Genomic DNA, 24,511 nt, shown 5'->3' with positions numbered 1-24,511 from the left:
AATAGTCCTTTCAAGAATCCCGAGACCAAGCAAGCCCTTACATAAAGACAACCTAAAGACAAAGTGGCCATTTGGTCAAGTTTCAGTTTCTACTTTTTTGCTGTAGTCTGGTAGGCTTAAGGTAAATAGAAGACAGTAGTAGGATTTTAAAGAATTCCTTTAAGAGATTTCCCTAGGAATTGGTAAAGGGGGATAGTTTAGTAGTACAAATGGAATTTTCTCAGTATTCCTGAAAATGTGTTGCTGTATAAAAAGAGGGAGAAAATAGTAGACTTTTACCTTGTAACAGCAAGCAGTCATCCGTGTAAGAGCAGCACCCGGACTTTTGACCTGATTTTTTAGGGGATAAAAAGGGGACTGTTTTCTGAGATCATATATCAGATAACCTAGTTGGTTGCTACATACTGTGATAGATCTGTGAAAGACATATGAGTGACCTCACAAGAAATCCAAAGGTGTTCATCATATCTCCCAAAAGCTTTAACTTCATTATGGATTATTTATGATATCTAGTGTTTAATCATTAGAGTAAGACTGAACCAGTATCAAAGATACAGATTAATTTATAAGCAATCTTGAAAGCATTTTCTAATAAAAATTTGTTTCGATTACTAATGAATCCAGCTGAGTTTCCACTTTCAACCTCCTTTTATGCTAACGCTAGTATGGTTTTCCAATGGCCAAGAGGAGTGCACACGTATACACGTATCAGTGCTTATTTATATCATACAGTAACTTGCAGAATTGTCTTTACAGGTAAAAACCAGTTATTGATTTTTAATAGGCTTTTGCAGAATATGTCTTTACAGGTAAAAACCAGTTATTGCTTCTCCCTATATTTTGTAGGCACATCTTAAAAGGGAATAGTCTATCCAAATTCATTCTGCTTAAATATACTGAGTTAATTCAAAGAGAAAAATCAAGATTCTAAACTATACTTATCAAGAAAGAAGTAAAAAGCTGGAGAAATACTCAAACCATAAAGCTTATAACAAGCAGAAAAATAACCAAAAGATAAGTTTACAGAAAGAAAAGGATATGATTTGTTGATAAATTCACAGAGAGTGACTGAGAGAATATGCTGAAGTTTTTCTAAAACTCAAATCGTGAATTCACTGTTTGACAAAAAAAAAAAAAAAGTCTTTTCTAAGTGTTTATGTATCTGTTGCATAGGTGACCAAAATACACAAAAATCGAGAGCATGAAAAGTAGGAAAAATATCTCATTTGTATTTTCTTATGTCTATCTTGGAGTCGCAATTTCAGCTTAAATATTTTAATATCAAAAAATGGTCGGCCTCAAAGAATTTTTAAAAATCTATTAGGTGATACCACAAAAACATATCAATATAAAGAGCACGTTTATAATTCTATCACAGAAAGATGATTCTTCTTTTTTTCTAGTAATTAAAACATTTTTAAGTTGATAACTATAAATTTCTAACTGCTGCCAACCCACCTGGTAATTGTATCTCTTCAATTTTCAAAATGCTTTCAGACAAAAGAACTTATAGAACTCTTAGATGGTTATGATGCTGTATACTCTTTAAATTATGCCCCAAAATCAAAAAGATCAGAATTATCCTTCTGAAAGAGAGAACACTGGGTTTGGAGTTGGAAAACCTAAACCTCATATAGTATTGGACCTCAAGCTAGTTACTTAATGTCTCCTGAAAAGGGCTAGAGATGCTTATTTTTTTCCCTACCCAATGAATGAAGGTCTGATCAAATGGCATGTTTTACTCAGCATTTCCTTTACTTCCACCATTTTTGCTACAACTTTTTACAATTTAGAAATAGAATCTTAAGTCCTGTGCTGTGGGAGTAATCAAAAGAAGCAAAACATCAATACTTTTAATTTTTATGATGACATTCTGGATGACCAGAGGACATACCTTTGGCTCAGACCCACTAGATCCCTCTTCTTCATGGAGGTTAAGCCTTGGCTTGCCATCAGCAGAAGTCCTACTCATCTTTTTTATACTGACAGGCACACAGGGTTTAGGCTCTTCTATTACAAGCTTGCTGGTTTCTTCCAGAGATTTCTGATATGCTGCTAGTGGTGATGTTGGTTCCTCAGCACGACCAGATCCGTGTACTTTTGGTTTCAGAGTTTCCTTAGCACTCTGTTTTCCTAAATCATTTTGGGATTCTGGAAAGTAAGATTTTGTCTTTGCTTCAGATGTGACTTCTGCATGGGTTCCATTAGCTTCAAATTTTCCAGGTTCTCCTTTGAGATATGAGGTAATGGAATCTCTGCACTGATCAGGGCTGCAAAAGATAAAACGTGCAAATTTACAATGGCAACATACGACTTTAGAAGCTCCAAAGTTTTAACAGCCATTCTTAAGTATTCCTGAAGACATGAAAAATCTGGTGACTGAATCTAAACTGAGGGACTTTCCTAGGTGGGTGTATGAGGAAGTATGCATAGGTTCTAGGCATTTCCTATATCACAACTGACTACTCATGCCAGCTTTTTTGTTTATTAAACCTGGGATTAAACCTAGGGCGTTTAACTACATCTCTACTCTTTTTATTTTTTGTCTTGAGACAGGGTTTTGTTATTTGCTTAGGGCCTCATTAAATTGTGGAGTCTGGGCTTGAACTTGAAATCCTCCTGCCTCAGCTTCCCGAGTTGCTGGGTTGACAGGCATTTGCCACCATGACTGGCCCATGCCAGGTTTTAATTGTAATTCAAGAGCTACTTAAATTCTACATCTTAAATTGTTTGTGGATATACTTAAGAATTCCAATACCAGTAATTAAAAGGGAAGGTTATTTCAAATTCCTATCATATCACAGTCAAAAACCAAAACACAAAACTTCCTGACAAAGGACAAACGATTCTTGAAACTCTAGCATCACAGAACCCCAAATTTTAGTTCTTTGTTTTCAGTTATGAATCCAGCCATCACACTTATTCAATCATAACAGCTTTCCCTGAAACTCATCTTTCTCCACCCTTGACCTTATTGGTGATCAGTGTTGGTGCACTCCCTTTGTTTCTACTTCCTGTGAGTACTGGGTTTTTTTCCCCAAGACTTACCTCCCTTTAAATAGACTTCAAGTTTTTTTACTCGTTTCAGTATATTAATGTACACTAGTTCTATGCTAGCTTTAGTATAAACTATATTCACTGTTTTGTAATTTGTATACTGTTTTTCATGTCTATAGAAGGCAATGACTAGTGCAGTATTTTATGTATAAGTAAAATATGTATAAAATGTGTGCACCTACTTTAAATCAAAATCTGGTTAGCAGAACATTTTTTTTAAAGGACTTTAAAATAGCACACCCCATTTTAGTGTAACAACAATCTCAGCAGACTTTGAAGTAGTATAGGATATTTACTTTTATGACTTAAGCAATGTGCATAGGGGAATAGAAAATTATATTTATCAACTAAATTTCCCTACATATGATTATACCAGAAGTCACTATCATTTTCTTTTATGGAGCAAGATGACTCAGTAATTTTTCAATATAATTCACTGGTAGAGCCTATATTAAATAAAGGATGTTAGCCAGTTAATAATAATGAACACATTTTCCTATATCTAAATCCGTTTTCTAATATGCAATTACAAATTATTATATAGCTACATCTGAACACAGACATCAAAGTTACCAGTATTTGTCTTCTTTGTAGTAGATTCTTTGGTAGCCTATATAGAGAATTTATTGATGACTTCATTTTGCAAAAGGAGTTCATAAACTTCTCTTTACAAATTTTATAAAGTCCCTCTTTCGGAATTTTTACTGAGCAAGAGATTTATCAGCAATATGGAAATATTTCACATGTTTATAAAATAATATCAGTTTCTTGAATCCAACCTAAGGCTTTTACTAGCTGCCACTGAAGTAAAAATATTTTAGTCTGACATGTGGGTCAATAAAAATAATGCCACCATTACTAAAAGATTACTATTTGCTCTAGTCATGTTGTAGGTATGATACATGCTTTCTTTTTGAGGGAAGTAGTAGTTTAAAGATGAGCAAAGTAATATTGTTAGAGATCAGAAATTCATCCAGTCACAAAATGTGTACCTAGTAGTGGTGGGATTTGACCAAATGTCTGAGGATCTCTAGACTTCTTATCATTCTAGATCAGGGTAAGTATAAAAATAAGCCAGATTCATGTTTAGGGAATTATTTTGGTTATAAATAACAAATGAGAGATATGGCAATATTTTTGAAGTAGAGAGTTATGTATAGAAAACTGGAAGGACATAAAATGTTAAGTTTTTATTACTATGGCAGGAAAGATACCATTTCTTCTCTGCACTTTCTAAAATGTACATAGAAGATAGGGAATCCATTATTTTTTTTTTCTTTTTTGGTGTCGGTGATTGGTGTTGGCCCTTGTGTATATTAAGCATGTGATCTACATGCTTCTAGCTATGCCTCTAGCATTTTCACCAAAATTTTAATGATGTTATTGCTAGATAATGGGAACGTATTGATTATTACTATGATTTGTACTGGGGAATAAACTACAGGGCACTGTACTACTCAATTACATACTCAGCCCTTTTCCTTTTGAGACACCTTCTCACTAAGTTACCCAGGATGGCCTCAAACTTGCAGTCCTCCTGTCTCAGCCTCCTACATTGATGGGACTACAGGCATATGTCACTGTGCCTGGCTGTATTTCAATCTTTTGTATTTTGAGCATTATATTTGTAGCTCAGAAACAAGAAATATTTATATTCTTAAAAGATTTGGACTTTCATTTATTAAAGTGTCTTAAACATTAATTACTGGCTATATGAAAAGAATAATACAAGTAAATACTAGAAATGTATAGTTCTCTGCCTCTCTTTATGGTACTGGGGCCTCACATGTGCTAGACATGTGGTACACCACTGAGTTACATCCCCAGCCCCAAAAGTACAGTCTTCTAGAGTAAAAACAACATATAAACCTTTGGGATGTAACATTTTTACTTATTACTTCAGACTATCAATTGTTCTGAGAATTACATTTGAATTTAAACTCACTTTTCCTATCTAGATTAAAATCATGCACCAACTTTTAAAGTAATATTCCAGAACTTGACTGGTAATTTAGAATCATTGCTAAAAAAGCATCTATTTAAAACAAAGCATTCAGAGGTCCCTGCAATTCAGCTTGCTTTTCCTGAAATAGAGCCATACCTGTCATCCAGTCGATCTAGTAACCCACCAGTTATTCTTCGAGCTTGAGCAGGGGACTCTAGGTTTCCACTTGATGTCTCATTCTGCCAACCTGTAATTGAAGACATTTCCAGTTCTGCTTGCTGAACACGTTTAAGAATAGCCTGTACTTTTTCTTCTGTCATCTCCTCAGACTCTACTCCTTCTTCAAGTTGAATGTCCTCAAATAGAGATTTGAGTTTTTCTTCTGTCATCTCCTCATCAGGACCAGATTTTCCTTTCTCCTGCTGCTCAGAGCGTATGCCTACTTTTCTAGTCTGTTTCAATGGCTCTGCTGGTTTAACATCTTTTGGGACCCCAGCCAAATTTCCGAGGTATTGAGGATACTCACTCAGATACACATCCTCCAACTGGCTCTCATCTACATCCACTGCTTCAGGCATTCCTGTAAAAGGCACTGAGTCTTCCATTTTGCTGTCTTCTAAGGAAGTGTCTTCTGCAGTTACAACTGGAGGTCCATCTGCTGAATGTTCTACGCTTCCCTGAGAAGGCACTAGCCCATCACTCAGTCTACTGGGGGTTCTAAAGGGAGACTCTATGCTAGAGATATCACTAAAATAATCATCTTGCTGGAAAGGGGTGGGTGGTGTGTAGTGCAACCCTGTGGGGGTTTCCAGTTCCACTTGAAGGGAAGGATAACCTATGGAAGACAGTACATTTGGACTGACTGGAATGAATTAGAAAATACATCAAACAAAACACATGGAATGATTAAAATTATATCAGGTATGAAAATGCACGATGAATCACAGAATAATGTTGATAATTTATTGGTTTAGTTCAGTTAAGTGTAATACAATGAAATAAGACTAGTGTAAACTATAGTAAAATAAAATACTATCAATTATGCTATCAATTTTGGTAATTTAAATACAGTAACTTAAATATCCAGGCTAATTGAGTAAGAAGTTAGTTATCATTATATAAAACACATTTCATGGCCAAATTTATTATCTTTCTAGTTTTAGCATGCAAAATTCATAATGTGGTGGACTGAATACAGCAAACCACAAGAAACCAAGTAAATTAATTAAATTTAATCAAATCAAATTATAACTTATTTAAAAAATTGTACATATGAGCAACACAACCCAATTCTTAATTACTGTTTTGTATGAAATTTATAGGAAAGAAATGAATTTAATCTTTGGAAAGAAATAATTATTAGATTTTGGAGCAGTAGCACTGAGTAAAAACCTAAAGTTGTTAGGAAAAGGATGTAAAAAGACAGTAGAAAAGACTTCATGTACAGTTTTCAAGTGTCATAATGTAACAGAAATGAAAGGACTGTGGAATATATGAAGGTCTTGGTGAAGTTGGTGATGGAGTCCACTTAGAACCACGAATTAAAAGGAAAAAAAATGACACAAAACAGAAGGAAAATCATTTGCCAAGAGCACTCAGAAAATTCACAACAATGCTACGATATGTGTAGTTTATTAATTAACCTGCTTGTAAAAGGGAAGGAAGGAGCTAATCTCATTTTAAACATTACTGTATGGACTACAGAAGTCTTTTTCTGCCTTAGCAGAGAGAAAAGTCAACAATGGTCTGGTCATGGTGAGGAAAGGAAGTTTCACAAAAATTCACTAAGAGGAGAGACAGGAATAATTTTCTGAATTATTTGTCTACAAAAATTTCCCCAAATCCATATTGTGGTGGACAAAATACAGCAAGCCACAAGAAACCAAATTTTGTAATTCATTACCTATCACATTTAAAAAAGTGTTACATATGAGCAGCTTCCCTATTTGTCCAAGGTTAAGTATAGACTTAGCTATTATAAATTGAAATTGCTACAAGTGGACCTTTTTCATTTATGGTCACCTATAAACCAGAGTCTTATAATTAGCTACAGTTTATAATTTGCACAAGTGAAATTTATTTCATTTTGGAATTTCCTTAAGAATTTTAAAAATAAGGAATACAAAATATTAAGTCATAATAACAAAAAGCCCTTGTGAGTTTATTTTAAAATATTAAAATAAATAATATTTTAATATTAAATTAAAATATTGATATTAAAATATTGAGTTAAATGAAGCTGCTAAGAACACAACATTTACGTTGTATTTTGGTGATCTTTTTATTATAGAAACTTTTATTAGTTTCCCCCCCAAAAGAATATTAGAATGGTTTATAAGCTAAAACTTGTCAATAAATCAGTTTGCTATAACAATAATTTATATTTGTACAGCACAAAAATAGTTTGATTAGCAATATATAATGTCTCAAATACAAGACAAAGCTTTGGAGAGAACCTGCCCCCAAGATTTTATGTAACTTATAAGCTCAAAAAAAAAAACCCCAACACTTTTGATTTTATTATTCACTGTGTTTAAATCATGTACTACAGATATGCTTTAAATATTCTCTTGATTTTAACTTTACTAAGCAAAAATTTCTAAGAACTTGAGCTTTTTCTTCCATATAATATATGCAGAATTAGAAGTTAATGATCTTTGTTATTCTAACTTTGCCAATTTGAAAAATGAAAATAACCATATTTTTCAGAACTTGGAACAGTATAAAAATATTACTGGATTCTTTTCTTATCTCCACACCATCAACATTTTCTACTCAAAATTCACTGTAGGAAAAAATTTCCATTCATGAAGGTAACACGTGACTATCTTGGAAAACACGTAAATTATGATTTTCTTGAGACTTTTTCAGAAAAGTATTAATTTATATAATAAGATGACAAATTACATTAGCTAATGTGAAAAATTAATTAGTGATAGCTATGCTCATTGTATTAGAAATGATCCTCTTTTTTATACAATATATCAAGTAGGGTTTTTTCCCGAAAGTATTAATGGCAGCATTGAAGTTAAAATAATGCTAAGTAAATAACACTTTGGTACATTAGACTTTTCCAGTACATGCTTAAATATTTGTTCCCAGAACAGTAATTTACATTTTATCTTAATAGTTTGTTCTGTATGCTTAAACTAGACTTAATACTTTGCTTTTTTGGTAAAAGTTGGAGCATAATGTATTTTACCTATATATGAATAAAAGATCACTAGTTTTTTAGATTAATATAAAAATTAAAATTAAAAACAATGTATTTTTGAGGTATTACTTTCTTCTGTTTTTCACATACATTTTTAAAATAACACTCTTTCAGTTAACTTATACTTTCAAACCTCATTATTTGTTCTGTATATAACATATTTACCTAGTTTGCTCTTTTGTCATAATGCTTATTTGCAGCCTCTGACAGAGAAAATGGTATAAAATCAGAAATTAAATCAAGCAAATCACAATTTAATTGGTTTTAAGTGAATGCCTTGTCTGACTATATTTTCAATTTTATCAAATGATTAAATAAATATGAACACTAAATTCAATTACCATCAACAGGATCATGGAAAACATTGTTTTCATCTGCAAAACTTCTGGTGCCTGAAATATTTCCATAATCAAATATTGGTCCTTCTAGTAGAGTCACTATATCTATTCGATTAATTTTTGTCAAGACCGAAGTTAAGGCATCAGCTGAAAAGGAGGGGAAAAGAAAAAACAACAATGAAATTATTTGCTTTGAGTCAGCACAGTATCCATACAAATGCATGGCTTTCGCAGACCTCCTGGCATTTCAGCTTCTTACTCAAGCTCTGCAATATCATCCAGAGGGCTTAGAGGGCTTGCTGCTACAGGAAAGTCAGGATCTTAAGAATCACTTTGTAAAGCTGTGTGTGAAGGCAACAGCATTCATTCCACTGTAACAGAATGGATGGGCCTTAAAATAGCTGGACTTCTCTTAGGTATAAAGGGATCTAACTTCAAACAAGTCCCTTTTCCTTTCAGAATGTCAAAATAGGTCACCCTCATGTTTAATGCTTAGCATTTTAATGAGTTCTGAAAATCAAGTCGACACAGGGAAACCCACAATAACATATTCTATATTGTTGTGGGTTAGCACATGCCAAACTACGGCACCCTGTGCACCCCTTGAGATCCAACAGTATTAGGGAATTCTCTGTTGCCGCACAGAATACAAGTACTTGATCACCTAAGATTCTATCCTCCTCTCCGCACTTCCCTGCACATCTGCCTCTGGCCACAGCAATAACTTCAGAGTGTTTCAGATAATATTCTCATGATATAGAACCCATAATTTTTTTTTGGATGGTCATAGACAGAACAGATAAAATGCAAACAGTTTCCCACCACTTGCTTTCCAAAGCGCTTTACGGTATCAGCACTAAATTAAGCAAGTATAACTTCAAAAGTCTTAGGTTTTTTTAATCACTCATTTTTCTATATTGCAGAAAACAGAGCATTTGCATGAACTAACAGCAGGCTTATCTAAAATATTGAATATATGCATTTTTGAAAGTTAAAATAATATAATTTTAGCGTACTTGTTGCATTTTTTCCATCTCTGGTGACCCATTTTTTTAATAACATGAAGCTTTGAGAAATTAAAGAATTTGGATTTTCCACACGTATTTGATTGATTTCATCCACCGAAAAATTCAGTTCCCTTGCCAGTTCTGTAAAAAGAAAGAGTTATTAAGACTGCATATTCTACTTTTATTATATACATTTTATCAAAGTAATATTCAATTGCTAGCAAGAAAAAGGAAATTCACAGAAAAGCCCACATACAGCCTTGGGCATTAATCTTCAGATACTTGATTTCACAGGAAACTAGTGATTATAGTCAGGCTGTAACTTAGCTTTCTTTTGGTAATTATTTATATTCAAATACACTGTAGAGATCATTTTAGAAAGAGTCTGTTTTTTACAAAGAGGATGTTGCTTGATTCTTTTAATTCAGCCAATTATCTGCCATTTGAACAAATTGCATACAAGATAGGTTGTGTATACAGTTTATACATATGGCACAAGAGCTAGCAGTAAGGTTGCCTCAAGCAATCTTCTTGAAGTGCACCTTTGACCCACATAATATTCCACTCTATAATGCCCTCAAGTTTCAAGAACTCTGCTTCTGCTAAGGAGGTTAAATGATGACTCCAGAAAATTTTATCTTACAGGCAGATACTGGTTTGAAAAATAAAAGGGAGAGAGCTTTCTGTCCATATATATATTCATACCCTCAATCCTGGAAATGCAGAGTGTGTCTTTTGAGAAGACATATACATTCTGAGTAGTAGTGGCTGCTTTGGAGAATGGGAACTTAGAAAATTTACTTTTCATGGTATACTTGTGTGTATCTTAAAAAATACTTACCAAGTATGCATTACCTGAAATGATTATTAAAAAGAAATAGAAAAAAATGCTCACATGGAAAGAGATTGATCAATATTCTATTCTTGATAAGAAATATATCTAGCAACTTGTTAAAATGAATTCACAAACTCAAAAGAGCCCTTATCCTTTGATCAAGTGATTCACTTCTAGAAATTTATCCTGAAAATATATTAGGGTTTGTGTAAAATGACTTTTATACCTGACTATTCTTTGCAGAGTTGAACTCTTGAAAAATTGAAAACAATCCACACGAAAACAAAAGGACAAAAGTTAATGTAAGGTAGGCTTGCAAACTGCTGTGACCATAGCCTGCAGTTAGAAATAAACCTGTTTGTATAAATCTCCATAGAGGAAATTTTACCTGTAATACATATAATATACAGATAATTTTTTATATTCCATTTTAAAACAAAAAAGAATACATTGATTCCTGATTCATTAGTATATTGTGACTAACAGAAAAAGATACTCATAAGGTGTATCTTTTGAATATACTAGTTATACATTAAAGCCAAGATCAGAGAATATATTTACTTAGTAGAAAACTATAAAATTTAACTATTTTAAATAAAAAAGTGGATTATTAATGGTGGATTCAAAGTACAGATTTAAATTTGTTCTCTTAATAAGTCTTAATTTTTCTGAACTTTATTAAGCTTGTAGTAATTCCAATTAGGGAAGCTAATTATAATTTTTAAAGTTTTTTAAGTGATAGTACTCCTACTGCCCAACAAGCCCTCAGTACCAAACTGTAGCTGTTTTTGGAGACTTTATGAAGAGCAAAGACATTCTTGACACTGAGAATTTTAGTTTTATTGCTTTTTATCTATCTTTTCTGATACTGCCATATCTTCTCCACAAACTTACTTTGAAAAACTAAGGACTACACTGGTTTAAAGGAAATCTAATAGTTATGGGCATGTGCTACCATAAAATCAACATTTGCCCCAATATCTTTTCAGGTTAATGTTCAATGTTAAAACACAAATATTATTTTCATAATATTTGTTAGCAAATAGTTAAACATAATAGATTACTATTCTCAACCATCTGTAAAAGATCACAAAGACTGGGCTGGGGTGGTGGCTCAGTGGTAGAGTGTTTGCCTACCACATGCGAGGCCCCGGGTTCTATCCTCAGCACCACATAAAAATAAAATAAAGATATTGTGTCCATCTACAGCTAAAAATAAATAAAATATATAAAAAAAGATCACACAGACCACCTCCCTTTTCAGAGCTCTACTAGGATCCTGGTCATCAGCAACATATCTTAGAATAGGATCGAGGTGGCTGAAGAGAGGAGAGTAGATAGTTTGTGGGAGAGTGAGAGTGGGGAAATGGGATAGGGGGCCTTTAAAGTGTGTGTGTAAAATAAACTTGTTAAAATTATCTAGTTTCACATTCTCCCTTTTAATAAATAGTTGTATGGGGCATATGACACTGATAATATGCAAGATTACTTTATGTCAATAACATTTTAACTATTACGTCTTTTGGCTGTGCATTAAAAAAAAATAACCTATAAAACTTAAAATTTCTCAGATTCAGGTGAGGCAGGATTTTAGGGACCTTATAAAGATAGAAACTACAAAGCAGAATGGCCCACCTGACAAACAACCTCATCTTGTCTTTATTGAAGCAAAATGAAGTCAAATATTCCTTTTGGACATGCTAATTATTAATGGTTTTACAGAACTCAACTCTTGTGAACTGAGTCTACTTACTTAAATCCTTTAAATTTTTATCTTTTTAATTTTTTTTTTTTTTTAATTTTAAAGTGGTCTAGGGATGTATCTCAGTGGTAGATCTTATGCTTTGCAGGCCCAAGGCCCGAGGTTCAATCCCCATCATGGCCAAAAAAAAAAAAAAAAAAAAAAATCTAAATTTAAACTTTGTCACTCCTGTTTCCTTGTTTATACAGATGTTACATGCAAATAATCCCATTCCCTACTATGGAAGTAATATAAAGTTTTCATTTTAAATAAATCTTTCAGCATAAAAGTGAATCCACTTAGGGGCTGAGTTTGGCTCAGTGGTAGAGCACTTGCCTAGCATGGGTGAGGCACTGGGTTCGATTCTCAGCACCACATATAAATAAGTGAAATAAAGGCCCATTGACAACTAAAGAATATTAAAAAAAAAAGACTCAGTTTCTTAATCTATTGAGAGTGTATAATAATATTACTTAGCTCTAAGGATTATTGCATGCATCAACTAATAATTAGAAATTAGTAGTTACGTTTCCCCCTTAGAATAACTATGAGATCATTGTGCATAATATTAATTAAAAAAAAAGTGAATCCACTTAGACGCATCAGGTAAATAAACCTGTAAATTTTATATATACATCATAAAAATTGTGAAGTTTATCGAGTGTGGTGGTGCAAGCTTAGGAGAATCCAAGTCTGAGGCCAGCCTGGGAAACTTAGCAAGATCCTTTCTCAATCTCTTTAAAAACAGGCTGGAGATATACAGATCAGTGGCAGATGTGAGGCCCTTGGTTCAATGCCTAGTACCTTTTGTAAAGATGACTCACGAATGACTAAAATTAGTGAAATATAGGCATGGGTTAATTTAACTGTTAACCTAAGAAAGCTGTTCCCAAAATGCTATGTTAAAGATTTTGTGTTACTTAAGTCATATGTATTAACAAATTTATCAGAAGGCATAAAGGAAAGTAGCTATCGGATAAAATACCAGAAATGGCACTGTGAAGAAAAACATTTAAATGTAAGGTAAAATAAGATTTATGTTTCTATTCCTTGGAAAAATAGTGTACAAAGTACTATCAATAATTATCCCTGGACAGACAGAATTATGGATAAATTTTTTTTTACTGAGGTGTTTGTTTCTTTTTAACAAATACATAATAAACTGCATGTGAATAAAACAAGGAAATTAAGAAACTGTACTTTGTTTCATTCAGGTGTATACACACTTACCAGTCCAACTAAGTCCCAGGTGATCGGCTACTATTGCCATCCTGATATCTGTCCGTTCACATGGACTCTGTGGACCTACGATTTACAATTTCTTAATTAAAATAATCATCGAGAAAGATACGATACTGGAACATTGCTTTTAGCAGCAGTCAGATTTTACAGAGAGACTAACGCTAACACTGTACACTTAGATGTGTCCTAATCACCTACATGAACACTTCTTTTTACATGGCTCACTTGTTTTTCACCTGTATCAGGCCAAATGTCAAACTACATGGATGCTCAATGTAATGGGGTCGAACATGCTGACAAGCTAGCTACTTTACAACAGTTATAGAATTGTCGTGTTGGTGAAAACACAATGGTATTTCAGTATCTGTGCTTTTACTTTGACAGAATCATATCCATTAGCACATTTAAAAAAAAAAAAAAAAAGTTGTTCATCTTGAATGACACCAGTATCTTCAGCATGCTTCCCTAGCTGTCTACAGTGTAGTTTGATTAAAAGGAAGAAAGAAGAGTATATAAGACAGCACATACAGATGACAATGACAGAATGAGAAACTACGGTTAAGTCACTCCACAGGCAATCACGACAGTTCATGCACTAGGGTCTACGAGTTGGAAAGTGTTTACAAACTATGCTGGTTCTCCAGGCTGTGAGCAAAGAGTGCTCGAAAAACCTGACTGCCTTCATTCTCACCAGTCCTCCTACTGCTCCTTTTCTCACTGCCGGCCTTTTCACTCTTTGATTTTAAAGGTGCTGCCTCTGTTTTCTTATCTCTAGCAGACTTCGTTGTAACTGAAGGCTGGCCACCCCGGGAAGTCTCGGACAACGACGTGTTTCTTGAGGTACTGTCTTCCTCATCGGACAACTCCGACTGCATCTTTTTGTCTTCTTCAGAGAGGCGGTCCACAAGCTTTAAGGTCTCGCCACTAATGCCCTTAAAATATTCAATGGAATGTTTACATACTTCCTGAAGCTGACTTTTCCTAACTTTAACTGTGGTGGTGGTGGAGGTGGTGGTGTTGGTGGTGGTGGCGGTGGTGACACAGGTGGATCTTACCTTTACTGGCAACTTGGATGGAAGCTGTTTGGCCTTGCCTTTCTCTGGCTGCCCTTGCTTTTGTGTGGTACATGCTTTTCTGACTGAAACTAGATTTTCCCTGTGTGTGTTTTTTACTGGAATTCTGGATTTCACATCTACACATGAAGTAGCAGTAAGGGTTTTGGTTTTCTCGGATGGACTAACCTGCTTCATTTTACTTGTTTTACTGTTTGGCATATGGTTTGGTGGGAAGATATCTTTTGGTGAAGTGGCCTTTATGGGAAGTTTGGATTTTCGCCTAATCCCTATCGATTCTTTTGTCTTTTGCTGCTCTCCAAGAACTTTCTGCTTATCTCTGGCACAATGTCCTTGTAGTACCCCTGTCTTTTTTCCTGAGGAGCCTTTCACTGGATTAGCTTTCTCTGTGGTACAAGTGGGTGCAAAATGTTCTGTCAGAACTACATGACTTGTAATGTTATCTGTCTGCATAGTGGAAGAATCCAAATTGTTGTTGTTATTAAAGTTATCTTTTTGAAAATCATGTTTTTCTTGAGGCCTAATGCCCATCTGGCTACTGGCTGTATTTGAAATCACTGTAATTTCATTTTCTAATCCCTGAAAACTGGTCATCACAGCTTCTAGCTTATCTGTCACTTCTCCAGAGCCTTCTTTCTTCATGGTCATGGTAGATGCAGAAATTCCCATTTTTATAGGCGTACGTGACTTGGGGTCAACTTTAGAGGTGTTACTGTCTGCTGCTGATCTCTCCAGGGATCCACCACTGGATGTGCCTTCCTCACACTCGCCGCTGGTCGGGCTGCTGGGGTTAGGTTCAACTGGAGGTGCCTCTACATTTCTCTCTAGATTGGTTTCTACAGTGGTGTCCCCTGACTGTGGCTGTGGGGTGTCAGTGACCATACTTTTATCCCCTTCCCCCTGGTCCCCTGACTTCCCTTCAGAAGTATGCTCACCAATCTGGAAAAATTGGAGCCTCTCTTCAACAAAATCCCTCTTGCTCATGTCAATTGCACCACTGCGAGTCATCTCAAACATTTTTCCTTCATGGAATGGGAAAGGGTTAGGCTCACTAGTTGGGGTACTTTCATCAGTTGGCGTTCTGGCTGGCGTAGTGTCAGGGGTTGTTGCTGGAGAGCGGTCTTCCACCGCCAGACCAAATGGCTTAGTTTCATCTTCCCGTGATTTACCATCAAAAACTTCATCATCCCCTCGGTTATTAGACCAAGGGTCAAAATCTAGACCTTTGGTAGCTACTGTTTTGAAAGGAGTGGCAAATTCTTCATCTACTTTGTAACTGAAATAAGTATCAGGAAACACTGATCTGTCAGGATGTCGGCCTTCCAGTGTGAAAAACTGGGCCCCCGACTTCTGATCAGTCTTATCAGGAGTCCTTTCAGATGAAGAACTTTTGGAGGATGGCTTATCTTCATCTGGTCCCACCTTTCCCTCCTCCTCAATAACTTCAAGTTTGCTTTGGCTAAAAGAGCGATCTGCTGGCTTCAGAATGCCCTCTGTATTCCAGACATCTTTTTTGATCTCCATAGTTTGACTTGGGAGTTTCGAATCACTCTCTGTCAGACCGTCATCTTCATCTTGCAGATCATAGCCATCCAGAGAGTCAATCTCTGTGGCATCTGTGTCATGAGAAAACTCTGCCGTGGTGGCGATAGAGCACTCAGTGATGGACTGGTCATTGTTCCCATTCTGGGCAGTTTCATTCTGAGGGGAGTCAAGGCCAAGGCCAAATTCATTATCTTTTCCAGATCCGTTACTTTCCAGTTCTTTCTGGGTGGAAGCCTTTTCAGCAGAAGCTTTGGATTTTGTCACTTCCTTTTGTTCATCATCTACCTCCTTTAATTTGAAAGTATATTTTTTAACAGGGACAGGCTGATAAATAGATTCATCATCGCTCGAGTCAGTGGCATCTGCCCCGGGAGGAACCGGTGAGGGTGGCTGCACTCTGATGACTGGTTCAGCCAGCTGGTATTTGTCATGCTCATCTTGCAGATTGACTTCAATCATGTCACCCTCCCTTTCGGGAAGATAATGATGCTTCTTATCTGACTCCATCTGGTCCGCATCCAGCGGTGGAGGAGGGGGGAATTCAATATAGGCAACTCTGTTATTTTTGAGTCTTGGGCTAGAGTCTCTGCTCACACCTTTAGGTATTTCACGCTCGACCACTGTTTCTTCCACCGTAGTGGGCTTCAGGGAGGTTGATTTGGCCTGCTCCTCCTCCTCTGATTCCTCAGAAACCTCCGGAATTGGGCTGGGTTTGCCTGGTATATAAGCTATTAATGAGTCTGGGGTCTTAGACGTAAACTCATAACTTACTTCCTCTGAACTGGGTGTTTCTGGGGTTAAAGGGCTTTTCCCAGAGCTATCTAGAAAGGACACTTGCTCTAGAGTATCATCTTCTGGACTACCTTGGGGAGAAGGAGGCTGCTTTTGCTGTCTGGTTGTATAAAAGGTCCCTCTGGTTTCTTGGACTGTCTTACATTCCTGACTTATGATTTTTTTTACACCCCCCTGTTGTATCTCCTTTTCATATTGCTTCCCCACTTGTACAAAACTGACATAGACAGGTAAAGTTTTTATCTCTTTCCCTCCCTCTGTCTGGGCTAGTGGTGCAAGTTTTTCCAATACATCAATGGGACTGTGGTCAAATACATCACTAGATGGAGATTCCTTTCCTGGGCTAAACTCTAAAGAATCAGGAGATTTGGTGGGGGAAGTCTCAGTTTCATCAAGAGGCGGGCATAAGCCTACGTAACTCTGATGTTTGGAAACCTTGCTGATTTCTGAATAGGTAACTTTTTCATCTTCTATAGAATTAAAGTGCTGTGTCTCAACTGTCTCTTTACTCATAGTTGACTGGGACACTTTTTGTGATAGTTCATGTTTTGGAAATGTCGACTGCTCACAAAACCCATCAGGAATATTAGGAGACAGCACTCTCCTCTCATCAGCCACTCTGACTGGAATGTGTGACATTGATGAGCTCTCGCTTCTCCTGGGAGGTTGATCGAAAGCTCCACCCGGATGTTCCCCTTCTTTAACAACATACTCCCTGTATAAAACTTTCTTGGAGGGAGATTTTACAGTCATTTCTTTAATTTCTGAGAGAGAGCCATTTGTTAACAATTTGTGTTCTCTCTCAGTCACAGACAGACATTCATTCTTTTGATCAACACTTTTACTCTCGGGGTGACCAATGTGATTCTCTCTTACATCATGAACAAGTACATGCGAAAGTTTTTCTTTCTGTGACTTATTGTTAGTGGCTCCAGAACTTTCCCATGTTCTAAAGACCTTTTTGTCCCATGGTCCCTTAGTTGCTAAATCTGAGGTTACATGACATGCCAAGTCTTTAGCCTGTTCCTCAGAAAAATAGTCAGGCATTGCTTTACTTGACATTTCAGTTCTCTGTTTTTTCACGTCATCAGAGCCAGAATCATTTACAATAATCTCGTTGCTTTGGACATGCTCATCTTTAGCTTTTAGGACCATCAAATCTTTTTGGACAGACACGCTTTCCTCTGAGAGGTCTACGGCCTTCTGCTGTTTTTCTCTAGCAAACACTTGGTAGACAGGTAGCTTGCTCTCCTGTACTTTTTTAACTGGGATTCTGGATTGGCCATCTGGCTTTTTGTCTTCTTGAGATATGTCCTTACTTTTTGCATGTGTACCTTGTTCAAATTTTAATCTAATGGAACTGAGTTTAGATTGTTTGAGTTGAAATCCAGACTGGGGCCCTTCTGGTGCTTTGCTCTGTGGGACACTTCCTTTGGCCTCCACGGTGGACTTGCCATCCTCACTCTGTTCAGACACAACTCTCTTCTCCGGGCTGCTGGGCAAACTGGATGCTGTCCTCTCATCGGCCTTGGGGGAGCCTTGTCCGTCAGGGCCATGCTGCCTTGCCTTAACCCACTCATCATTGGATGCTAACAGTTCTGTTAGTGCTTTCTCAGGGCTGCTACTGGTAGAGCTTTGAGAAGAGCATTCTTTGCCATTTTTGGGGCGTGGCTTTTTCTCTGGGGACTGCAGTTCATCATTTAGTTTCTCAGTTTTGTCACGAAAAAACTGTGATACTTCTGTCAGCTTTTCTTCAGCCTCCTTTACAGTCCTGTCCACCCTATCTTCATATATCAACTTTTCTCTACCTCTGTCTAATCTGTCCTCAGTAAAGCGCATCCACATGGCATGTTTTGGACTACTAACATCGCCAGAATAGTGCAATACTGTCACTTTATCAAAATGCTCATCTTTAGACACTTTACCTACACCATTTTCAGACACATCTTTATAGATTTTGGAGAGAATTTCTTTTTTGGGGGCAGTGGCTACTTTTTCTCTGGACCGCTTATCAGACCCCTGTAACTCTGAGCTAGGGGTTCCTGCATGGTCTGTAACCGATTCCTCAGTATCAGAATGAGACACATCTAGCTTTTCTGACAGAAGCATTTTCTCAGCAAACCTGTAAGACTCCCCTCTTAGCTCTGACAACTCATCGTCATGGTATTCTATGGAGTGTTGACTCAAAAGCTTCAATGTTTTATAAGAGTCATCGGATACGAGTTGAGCAGAACTAGGGCGGCTATCTTCTTCTTGGGACACAGGAGTGTTTACTCTGGAAGACTCCAGATAAGAAGGCAATGACTCTTCCGCAGTAAGTTCTTCTTCTTCTTGCTGACCCTGTTCCTCTGGACAAGGAAAAGCATCGTGTTTTTCTGGTAGAAAATCTTTTAGGTTAATATCTCCCCGGGATAAGTCTTTCTGATACACATACATTTCCTTTTCTGGATGCTTTTTGGTTTCTCTAATAATGACTTCAGTGGGCTCAGCTTGGTTACCTTTTTCGATGTGGACTTCTATTATACGCTCCAGTTTGGGTTTCATTTGGTTGTCCTTCTCTGCATGCTGGGCTGACGTTTCAGCAGCAGACTTGTGAACATCTGGAGACACTGACGACTTATGTTCAAACAGCCCTGCCAGTTCTTTGGAAGGATCCCGCCCGGACTGAAAGGCCTTCATGATGTCGTGGACCGACATGGTTTCTTCAATTCTTTCAGAGGCACCTTCACTGCCTGGTGGGGAATGATAAACCATTCTGGTGGTTGTGGTTATGTGAGTCTCCTCTTTCACACGCATGCCTTTGCTCAAAACCCGACTGTGGTCATCTTCTTCACTGCTGGCTTTCATTTGAAATGCCTTCACTTTTTCTTTAATACTAGAGGTGGTAGGCTTTGGTTCTAATTCCATAAATGTAGGAGAAGGTTTAGGTGACACTGGTTCCTCTGGTTGGGACTGGGGAACATCCCCAGAGGAGGGCTCGTAGCTCCTGATGACATGAACAACTTCAGTTCTTGTTTCTGTAATGACAGGAGGGATGGGGACTTCATGAAAAAGTGGCTTGGGACCAGTGCTTTCGGCGCTTTGTGGGGCTGAAGGTGTTTTTTCACTTCTTGTTTCAAAGCCACTGTCCGACAAGGGACTTTTATCTTGGTCATGTTGAGAAAAGTCATCTGGAGACTCTAAAATAGTATCTGTTCCAAAAAAGGAGTCTGCCATTTTACATAATTCCTTCTCAGAGGTGGAAGGCCTCATGGAGGCTGGCGGCATTTTGAGTTTGTGTTCCTGCAAAGCAATTCCTGGTTTTAAAATTCTTTTCTGTCTCTCCTCACCATCCTTCTTTGCATCCTCAAACTTGTACTTTAAATTTGTCAGTGAACTACTCCCAATATCATTTGTTAGGTAATCAATAACTTTGGTCAAGTTATAATCCTTCTCAGAGGCAGCCTTTGCTTTCACTTGCACTCTCTCTGGCAGAGATGGAGAATGGCTCGCAGCAGCCTGTTGTCTTGCTTCTCTTATTTCTTCAGAACTAAATTCTATCCAGTCATCTTCGGGAGAGTGTCCCTTGTCACTCTTTGGTGATTTGGGTGATCCTTTGTTTTCTACACATACATCTTTTTTAAGGATTTCACTAACTTTCACTAAGTCTTCTTTGACTTTTTCAACAATTTTGAAGGGTTCTTCATCATCAATTCTCCCTTCCTTGGGAAGTTCAGGTTGGAATGGCTTCTCCTCAGGCACATCTGTCTGTAGTATTGCGGTCATCCGCATTAGGTCCTCCTTCATTTCAGCCACGTCTTTTAGTATCTCCTGACTGGAAGATAAAGAAGATGGTGTAGACAGCTTAAGGGCAGAAGGTGCAAGGAACAAAGATGTCTTAACTGGAGATGCAGTCCGATTGAAATGGGGCTGGGGGCGTGTCTCCGTAGTCAATGTTTTAATGGGTGACAGCAAGGCTGCTGCTGATTTTGTAAGTGAATTAGAGTCTGGAAGTTTCTTTAATGCTGGTTCAGGCAAAACATTGACTACAGAGTATACTGGCACTGTTATAATTGATGAAGTTACAGATGAGGTAGTTGCAGATATTGATGACCCAAGAGATGTGTAGAGTGCACTTGCGGAAGGAGTTCTTAGAGACTGAAAAGCTGATGGTGCTGCAGAAACATATGACCTGAGTGGGGAAAAGGGCATTGCTGCTGTGGTAGAAAACACTTTCTCAACTGTGTCAGTGGCTGCATTCACCACAGAGCTTACAGAGTTTGTAGCTGTAGAAATTTTGTCCTGTAACGTGGCAGTGGCTTTGCATCCATTAATTAAAGTTGAAGATGATGGATATTTCAAAGGAGAAATAGATCCATTGACTAACGCTACCTCTGCATGTCCAGACATCTGCTTCAGGGGTGATGAGAGAGATGATGCCATCGTAACTTTAGCTGACGAAATGACATCAACTGCTGATTTAGCTGGAGACACCACTGACTTTAAAGGTGAAGATATTAGTGGTGCCGCTGATGTAATAATTGACTTAAATGGTAAACTTGAGGAATACATATTAATGTTTGATTTGGGGGAGGCAGGGGGTGTCATAGTAATTGATGACCTCTCCAAAAGAGACCCTGCTGTAGTCACGGGAGAGCTTCGAGAGGAAAACGTAGAACTGGATGCCAACCCCTTTAAGGGCATAGCCTCCGTGACTGCGGGAGCTCTAACCAGGGTACCAGAGGCAACTTGCATATTATATGGAGACTGTGACACCACCGTTTTTATTGGCGAAGACATTGTCCGAAATGATCTAATTGGAGATGCCACGTCACTAATAGATTTAACTGAAGATGTCGTTGATGCGCCTAACGTGGATTTGATTGGAGAAGGAGTTGAAACGGACCATATTGATTTTAATGGAGAAGCGGATGGCGTATTAGAGGAAGAACTTGATAAGGAAGTGAAGCCTGACTTGGTTGGCCCGGGCACTGTATTCGGAGTTGTTGTCCAGGACTGGTAAGGTCTTGTAGAAAAGAATGGCTTGTATGAGTAAGTGGTGGGGAGGGATCTTGTTGCTCCTGCACTCCGTTCAACTGTTTCTTAAATTTTAAAATGAAATCAAACACAAAAATCAACAAAAATGGTTGAGAAACAGAGAGACCAGAGAAAAAAATTGGTCAGTAAACTTTGAAATATTACAAAAGCAAGTACAATTGTTTGCATGATTTAGAAGGGATGAGGCAAAAGGAACAATTAACTAAAAGAGGAAAAATAAATTTCTACAGACATAACTAATGCAAAGTTAAAAAAAAAAACAACTAAAGAAATAAAAAACAGCAATGTGAAATGAAAGACAGGAAAAGCACATCGCAACCAAATAGGCCAACAATGAAAAAACAGAAAACATGAGGAAAGAATTAATGATGAGAAAAATAACCACAATGGAACACTGTTCCCTTACTTCCTATTGACTTTCTTATGTGCTGGTTTTGAAATAGCAGTAGCCGTTCCGTTTTGCCTGTATAGGTATGTTTGTTTTGTGCAACCATATGACTCTTGTTTTAATAATTTCTAATATTCCCTCTCCTAGAGCCTTTCCATGTTACAGATTGCACCTATTTAGAAGCATTTCAATGTGTCAATCTATGCATTAAATTTCTGAAACTCTTTTTTAGGAAACCACTCAAGCCTATTTCATGCAGAATCCAAAATAACTATTAAAGAGACAGGCATCTGATGTGCAAACTGTGAAGCCACTGGATTTTAAATCTGTATCTTCCATGCACAATTCGGTTACGCTTTACACCCATAAAAAGCCAATAAGAGCAAGAAATTTTCTGAGTCAGAATTTTAAACAAAAAAACAAAAACAAAGAAAAGGAATGTTTGCATTTATCTTTTCATGCAGTATATTCCTTTTGATGAGAGGAAAAAAGAAAATGTAATATGAAATGATTTAAAAATGCATGTATACACATACAAAGGAGAAAAAAACTAGAAAATATGGTTCATGGTTACCATAAGCAAGCAAAGCAACTGAAAACATTTTATCATGCGCAATATATCATGGCAAACAAGCCAATGAAGTAATACAATTTGTATGCCATATTATGCACAAAATATAACCTTTAAAAATACTTTCATGAGAGTATTAAGAAAGAAGAGTACACTTTTTCCATGAGATGTGAAGCCTTGGTACCTTTTGAGATTTTAGGAAAATAAAATCCTCACATTATAAAATACATCGGTAACTAAATATATCCATGTCTGTAGCAGTCTAAATTATGAATAAAAGCACATACATTATCTCAGTTTTTTCACAATCTATTCTACTTTTAATTCTCAAAAGGTATCATGGGAAAATCTAAAGCAGTCATATTTTTAATACCCCACATTTAAGTACCTGCAGTGAAATATGGTACATAGGTATATACATATATGCTTATCAATTACAAAGGTATGGATTCTGGTACCTTTCCAGAATATTCATGGGTAGCCCCAAACATGGGAGCAGCCAGGAATCAGACCTACCACTAGAAAAGATGGAGGCAATACTAGCGTTCTTATCTCAGTGGGGCAAGAAGCACACAGATGAGGTAAGCACACTCACTAGGGACAGCAAGCACAATCTCAGTCCTCTCTACTTCTACAGTTCTAACAAACAAACCGATCTGATCACAGAGATTTGGAATGCCTGCCAAGGGCTACTGTTCAACGTCAAAGTTGTATACAATCTTGCTCCAAGAAAGCAATGGTTCAGAACAACAGTGAACTTGAAGAGTAAATGAGAATCTGCTTCATCTTTTATGCTCCTCTTCGTGCTGTGCCCGTGCCACTGCTACAATCCAGTCCTTGGATTAGCAGCTACTCCCACAAGGGTGAAGATTTTCATTCCTAGTGTACATTTAAAGTCAAATATTCAGAAAATGTTCTCTTCTAGGCTGACATATTATTCCAAAGAAAGTGGAACTATGGAAAACTCACCTATTTATTATCCTTCCTAGCCATAATTCCCAAATTATATTGCGTAACTCTTTTGGGAAATGCCACATTGCAAATGAATGATGATTTGAAGGTTCTCTTCAATTGAGAGATTTGGGCTCATGTCTATGTCTTAAGAATTTACTTTTGTAACTACAAGAAACTGGTGAAGTGCCTTGCTTACTGCTGAATGCTGGCTCCAGCAGACTAGTATTTTGAATCATGTCTGTGGTTTTATATACTTTGCCAAGAACAACCAGCTTGCCAGTCAGTCAGTTACACATTTTATATGTTTTAATGACATACACTTCTGATACCCTTTATGACCAAGGAAAATTCTGGATGTTAGGCAGTGAACTACACTAGAATCTTCTTGGGACACAGAGAATGGGCTTGGAAGGGCCAGGGTAAATGAGGGAAAAGTGGCCTTCGCTTGGAGTTCTAACACCAACTCAGGGGGCTTGGTATTTCCTTAGTTTCCTTTAGGTCCCTTCTTATTCTTTTCCATTTCACCACCTTTGTGTGTCTGATCATAAGAGAAAACTATTTCCTTTTATCAGAAGTCAAGGATAGCAGACTGCACATATCTAAATGAAATTTTAACAAAAAAAGTAGCAACACTTTCATAAGTGAGAAAAATTTAAAATTGAGCATATTCATGATCTTAAAATTCAAATATACCTCAAAAAACCCTAAATACCTTAAGGACCAGAATAAAATGGAAACTCACTTAAGGTGCCATGGACCTTAAGCAGCTGGT

At 37.0% G+C, this 24,511-nt stretch overlaps 1 protein-coding gene across 16 annotated transcripts in view; it reads right to left on the bottom strand.

The window, feature by feature from the left end:
• The window catches only part of Ank3 (ankyrin 3), a 632,006-nt gene that overhangs the window by 22,757 nt on the left and 584,738 nt on the right, over positions 1 to 24,511 (bottom strand). For 5 of the 16 annotated variants that reach the window (XM_078041667.1, XM_078041673.1, XM_078041675.1 and 2 more), the window contains 7 exons: positions 14,071 to 21,864; positions 13,368 to 13,442; positions 9,571 to 9,702; positions 8,558 to 8,701; positions 5,159 to 5,249; positions 1,895 to 2,270; positions 280 to 330 (listed from right to left, as the gene is read on the bottom strand). In XM_078041667.1, coding sequence (XP_077897793.1) covers positions 280 to 330; positions 1,895 to 2,270; positions 5,159 to 5,249; positions 8,558 to 8,701; positions 9,571 to 9,702; positions 13,368 to 13,442; positions 14,071 to 21,864 — 8,663 coding nt within the window. Of the gene's footprint in view, positions 1 to 279; positions 331 to 1,894; positions 2,271 to 5,158; positions 6,530 to 8,557; positions 8,702 to 9,570; positions 9,703 to 13,367; positions 13,443 to 14,070; positions 21,871 to 24,511 lie in introns of those variants that run through there. The other 11 variants (XM_078041681.1, XM_078041677.1, XM_078041698.1 and 8 more) reach the window with 6 other exon arrangements.

Source organism: Ictidomys tridecemlineatus, chromosome 1 (assembly GCF_052094955.1).
Source record: "Ictidomys tridecemlineatus isolate mIctTri1 chromosome 1, mIctTri1.hap1, whole genome shotgun sequence".
NCBI lineage: Eukaryota > Metazoa > Chordata > Mammalia > Rodentia > Sciuridae > Ictidomys > Ictidomys tridecemlineatus.
This window is presented reverse-complemented; position numbering and strand designations above follow the sequence as displayed.